The 6,000-nt window shown below is 43.8% G+C and overlaps 1 protein-coding gene across 12 annotated transcripts in view; it reads right to left on the bottom strand.

Annotated features, from left to right (window-relative positions):
- LIMCH1 (LIM and calponin homology domains 1) overlaps positions 1-6,000 on the bottom strand; it is a 191,889-nt gene that overhangs the window by 59,989 nt on the left and 125,900 nt on the right. For 2 of the 12 annotated variants that reach the window (XM_015561044.1, XM_015561043.1), the window contains 5 exons: positions 4,549-4,791; positions 3,679-4,008; positions 1,693-1,814; positions 1,475-1,583; positions 770-1,030 (listed from right to left, as the gene is read on the bottom strand). The exons of the other annotated variants lie outside the window; for them this stretch is intronic. In XM_015561044.1, coding sequence (XP_015416530.1) covers positions 770-1,030; positions 1,475-1,583; positions 1,693-1,814; positions 3,679-4,008; positions 4,549-4,791 — 1,065 coding nt within the window. The remainder of the gene's footprint in view (positions 1-769; positions 1,031-1,474; positions 1,584-1,692; positions 1,815-3,678; positions 4,009-4,548; positions 4,792-6,000) is intronic. 12 annotated transcript variants of the gene reach the window in all.

Below are 6,000 nucleotides of genomic sequence, written 5' to 3'. Positions count from 1 at the left end.
TTTTCATAACTGTAATTTTGCTACTGTTATGAATCATAATGTAAATATCTGATATGCAGGATGTATTTTCATTGTTACAAATTGAACATAATTAAAGCATAGTGATTAATCACAAAAACAATATGTAATTATATATGTGTTTTCCGATGGTCTTAGGCGACCCCTGTGAATGGGTCATTCGACCCGCAAAGGGGTCATGACCCACAGGTTGAGAAGCGCTGCTCTAGGACCTTAAACCAGACCATGAACCCAGGTTTATTACTTCCCTATCTTCACTTCAAATCAAGTTACAACACAGCACAGAAGTCCCACGTCTAGAAAACACTGTTTCCTAATGTTGACATTCACTCACAGATTTTGTAAGTGGCATGCATCCTCTTTGGGCTGGAAGACCCGCTTAGAATCAGAGTGAAATCAAGCAGATCAGAAAGAGGCTCAGCCCCTTTACCCAAAGGTTCCTATGTGAGTTGGGAAGAAACAAAAGCGCTTCTCGTGTAGCGTGCACACAGATGAGAGTAAAAAAGAAAGTTTAACAGAAAAACTCACAACTGAACTATTCTTTCCACACCTGCTTCCATGCAAAAAAAAAAAAGGAAAACAATTTCTTAGCAGACTGGGCCAGTTTTTTATCACTCGGTTGCTGTAAGCAGTAGCAAGTAAGTGGCATTGTTGCACCATAACACATTAATAAACACATTCAAAGCATGTATCAAGGCTCAGAAGGGAGAAACAAAGTCACAAGAAACAGGGCACAGGACAATCTTCTGACCTCTTATCTTTCGTGGGTGGGCCCTTGGCAGATTCCTCCACTTCCTGCTGCTTTGCAAATGGAACCGGAAGGAACTGGTTTGGGTTGGAGCCACTGTGTCTAAGAGACATCCCAGTTCTCCTGGCCATCATGTCATCTTTCTGGGAATCATGCAGCTTTCTTTGTTTTTTCAGTCCACTGCCACTCCAGGCAGGAGCTGTCATCTTCTCTGAGCTCTCTTCTCTCCCCGAAGCCTTACGTTCAGAGGCCAGAGGACACGAACTAGGGCAACATTCAGTCCAGCCAGTCAAAGTCCACTTATTGCTAAAGATACGTTCAGTAGCATCACTCACTGGGCGTTAACTCAAGACAGAAGGAGCCAATGTCCACAGAGACAGCAGCACGCACAGCAACTGAGGATTAACACCGTGGGCCTCCACCATGCAACTGGTACTCACATGGGAAGGGGTTTCCCTTCCTGGTTTTCATAAATTCTGAGAAGAAAATCTGGCCAGTGTCCAACCACATGCAAAGGCTACAATCTCTACCCAGAGGGGGCACTGGAAGCGGAACTGTGACCCTGGGAGGGGCGCATTCCTTTCAGCGACTCAACTCCCCATCACATCAGTCACCAAGTGCATCCTGTGGCTCTAAGCTGCTTTCTGGGAACACAAAAGCCACACACAGCAGAGGCAGCACACCCTGGAATGCAGGCAAGGCGCTCACAGTGGCTGGCCGCTCTCTTCGCATCTCTCAGCCTTTGGCGGCATCTCAGAACCTCTTTGAGCAACTCCTCTCTCTTCTTTGCCATCCTGTGGCAGCTGTTTGGATGTAACTGAAGCCAAAGAGGACAGCTTTACTACGAGGAAAAAATTCACACCAGAGGCCTCGACCCCACCTGTCATCCTTCACCTCCCAGGGAGGGAAGAAACGTGGCTCCTCACCTTCCTCTGTCCTCGTTGGGCACGCGCCCAAACTGCTGACATGCTCCTCCTGGGACTCCAGCACGGGAGCCAGCTGCGAGGCCCCTCTGCAATAGTCATCTATGCCAGAATTCACTATTCTGCTGATAATCAAGTGGCATTGGTGTCAAGAGAGAAGAGGAAAAAGTCATGAAAGGAGACAACGAAAGCCGTTGAGATGAAAGATTAAGAGAGTTCAGCTGATCCCATTCCAAAAGCCAGTTAGTAAAGATGACATTATGCAAATTGAGATAACGCAATGTGGACGCTGGCAAGGGTCTCAGAAAAGCCTAAGGGGGTTGAGTGACGGCCCTTCAGCAGTCAAGGACTCAAAGATGAATTTCTCATTAATTCCTAACTCCCACTCTTCCATCACAGGTCGCCCTCAGTTTCTGAAACCCCAACTGTGTGTTTCTGGTTGATTATTTCGTGCTAAAGCCTGTTCTCCTCCATGGTGTCACCCACAGTATGGAACCAAAGAAACCCCTCTGTCATGGATCATCTACTCAAACTCAAGCATGTCAAACTCAAAGGCTAACACGGGCCAAATAAACAAGGCTTAGGTTTATGTGGGCTGCAAAAAAAAAAAAAAAAGCTCTAATTTTCATAGAAACATAGGTTTATTTAGATAGAGACATGATGAATACAAAGGGCTAAAATAAATGAGTAATTGTTAACATGAAATAATAAAACATTTTAATAAAAATTAATATTTTTTCTTGAACATTAACTAACCAAACACCGAATAACTGCACAAATTAATAAGTGTAATGCAAATAAACCTATTTTACTTGTTCTCCGATAGCGAAATATTTCCTGTTGCACACACCAAACAAGTCAGTCCAAGACGAATGACGTGGCAACAGGCTACTAAAATATTCGATAGAAATGGTGCGCCTGCGAGTAAGGTGTGTAAGGGAAAGGAATGCAACACGATTATATCAATCAGTCATTAGGGGACGTTGTAGTTCAGTATAAATAATTATGTATAAAAGGATATTGTAAAAATTAAATTACAAATTTTTTTAAAAAACGTTTCTTAAATACCGTTATATTGGCTGGGCCTCAAAAATATTCGTTGTGGGCCGCATGCGGCCTGTGGGCCACAGGTTTGACATGCTTGATTTACTGTTTCCTTGGGATTTCAAGGACCGAGGAGAATGCCTTGAGCATTTCCTCCTGCCATGCAGAGCTTCACTGTGCTCCTATCATGCAGGTGGAGTGCGGTTCCCAGGAGATCAAGAGTCTTATAAGTGTCCCCTACCTGCTTAATGAAAGAGAGACCAGCGCACAGAACTGAGTCCCCAGAAGAGGGCTTGGGAATTTAAAGCTGGAAGGCCTCCAGTGGAGATGAGAGCGCTTTTCCCAGGTGGTCCCTCACAAATTTGGGTGGTGATGCATCCAAAGAAATGCGTGACCCATAGGAACCCCCAGGAGAGGAGTCTTTTTTTCACTCAAGACTTATCGCATAGTGTTTTTGAGCAGGGAAGGGAGGAAACCTTTACTTTTTTTGTGTGTTTGCTTAGATGTCCAAATTTTGAACTTATGATACTGATAACTATTTTTTCCTCTCTCTTGGGGAGAGCAAAGAGGGAAGTTGTAGGTAAACCTGATTTTTATCAATACATGTTTAGAAGAAACCCCAGGGATATCATTAAAACATTCCATGTGGCTCATTCAGCATTTCCAACTAATAGCGCTTAATGCAGCTGAAGGAAAAGGGTCATTTGCCAAGATTACTGACATTCCCGGGCCATGATTCTGGTGACAACAGAATCAAAACGAACGCCTGCCATTTAACTTCACACACATGCTTCTCCCCAGGGTGACACGCTAACATCACTTTTCTGCTCACCAGCAAAAAGCCTGTTGAAACTATGTTGTCTCTGGAGGTTTCTTTCAGCAAACCCTCTAAAAGCAGCAGTGACTCCCATGCAGATCGCCTTGTACATGTTTGATGAAAAATACCTGCAGTCGTTTTGTGGATTGAGCATTTGGTCCTCCTCTGGGCTGGGCGTGGCCGCTGAGGCTGGGGGCTCAGAGCCCGTTTGACCCTGGCGGCTGTGACTGATGACTTCTTCTACCTCCGCCCTAGGCCCGGCCTTGCCAATGCTGAGCCGCTTCCATTTCTGCTGATCTATCTCTGTCACGGGTCCAAAGTGCACAAACTTTTGCTTGGGGCCGGAAGCTTTCTTATAGGCCCTTGCTTTGCGGCTGGCAAAGTCGTCCCGGATGGCGGTTTCTGCTGTGATTTCTGGTGAAGGCTCAGGGGCACAGATGTGCTCAACATCGTCATCCCTAGTCAGAACCGGAAATAAGTTCTAAAGCTTTCTAAGGCAAGTACAAGTCAATAAGAGGTTGCTGTTGTTATTGTGTTTTTTTTTAAAGTACTAGATATATGAAAAATACTTCTCTGGCTAGAGCAGAATTACATTTCCATTAGTCAATCAAATGAAAAAATGATCCCTGTCTTGTTTAGGTAAATAGGGCTTTAAGTATCTATCACTTTCAAAACCTCACTTCCAACATCATAATTGATGGCGTAAGAAAATCTTAGGGATGATGAAATATTCAAGTTATTAAAAAATCAAGTTCAAATTCCTTATAGCAAACAAGCCTATCAAAATAACCACTCGCAATAAGTTGGTTTTCCATCCATGAGGCTTGCAACTTTTTGTATTAATAAGTTTCATCTCATGCAGAATATACTCTGTGTTGTGAGAGGCATTCAGCATTTCCAGCCAGGAAAATAAAAATATGATAGAAGGATAAGCATTCAATTCCTTCAAAGTTCAATAACAGCGCCGCCAGGGGAAAACTAAGGAAAACACAACACACCTCGTCTTGCCTGACACTTTCAGTCTCTCCCACGTCTCCCAGTCGGCTTCTGTTATACTGGAGACACTGACAAAGCTCGGGGCCTCGCGGTGAGGGGCCAGCCTGCCCTGAATTCTCCGCTGGGCCAGGTCGTCCTTGTAAATATCCGGCACTTTCCTGAGTCCCTCTTCCGCAGGTTCACTCCCCTGAGCCCGCATAGCACAGGTCACTACCGACGTCAGCGCTTCTGTCTGACCCTGGTTTCTGTCAGTTTGATCCAGGCCCCCACATCATCGGAAAAATAAAGTTCAAGGAAGGGGAGCAGACAAACAGATTGTCAAGCGTGGAAATTCAGAGGCTGAACGAAATGATGGAGGAACCTTTCCCTTTCTTAAAAACTACGGATTCAACTGGAGCCTTGATTACTTTCGCCTACCTTGCCCTTTTGACTCTGTAATGAGAAGGAAATTTTCCCACCAGATGACGATCTCTAGTTCAGTTTGGGAAGAGAAGCCAGGGCTCGCTGGAATACTAAGGGCGGTAATGAGATTTCGGTTTGTCAGTCCTGATGCCCAATTCCCACGCTATCCAAGTTACCATAATGAAGTCAAGTTTTCAGATAGAACGAATCCCTGAGACCTCTTGGACTCTCTTTTACTGCACCAGTAAAATGTTAGTAAGGGGCTCTGCATGATCCAAATGCTAGCATTAGTTTGGAGGTAGCTGGAATGTTGTTCACATACTAAAACATCTCAACCACAAACCCACATCTGCCAGAAAGCGTGTTTTAGTCCTTTCTGACCAGAAAGTTTCCATGTTCAAACTCAGCCTCTGCTTCCTGATAGCATTAGTTGGGTTTGGCTAACGTCAACTTGAACAAATAGAGTGTATCCTCTTTTCCTTGATCTATATGTTAATACCCATTTCTTTCATGTGTTAATAACTGTTTGCTTTTACTATTAATGCTAAAACTGAGAGTTTCAATTGTTCTCCTAGGAAGTGAACATTAGATGTCTGAAGTTGACTATGTTGTACTTTAAACCAAAGCTGTGGCATCTATCTATCATAAACATCCTATCATATTAAAACTCAGTTTCCAACTAAATATGTTTCTTGAGACAGAAATCTAAAAATTATACATAAATAGGGCTATTTGCTTTTTCAAAATCTATCATCCAAGGCAGAAAACCAAGAGGTATTCTTTTGTTACCTGGATGACTTCATGTATTTGCAGAACCAAGGCAAATAGAAAGGCCACAGAATTTTCTATTTACTTGTAGTTTGGAAAAGGGGATCAAGGAAGGGCATAGCAAAGAGCCACCAGGAAGCCTTCTGTTTTCCCTCAGTTCTTTGATGCTCTCTAGAGAGGTCATGGGCTGTCCCAGACCCAGAACTGTGTCCCTACACATAGAGTCAGATGACAACAGACAAATGAAGCTGGAAATATCAGGAATTAAAATTGCATGCAGGAGA

This window comes from Myotis davidii, unplaced genomic scaffold, assembly GCF_000327345.1.
Source record: "Myotis davidii unplaced genomic scaffold, ASM32734v1 scaffold235, whole genome shotgun sequence".
Taxonomy (NCBI): Eukaryota; Metazoa; Chordata; class Mammalia; order Chiroptera; family Vespertilionidae; genus Myotis; species Myotis davidii.
The sequence above is the reverse complement of the archived record's forward strand: the minus strand, read 5'-3'. Positions and strand labels throughout refer to the sequence as shown.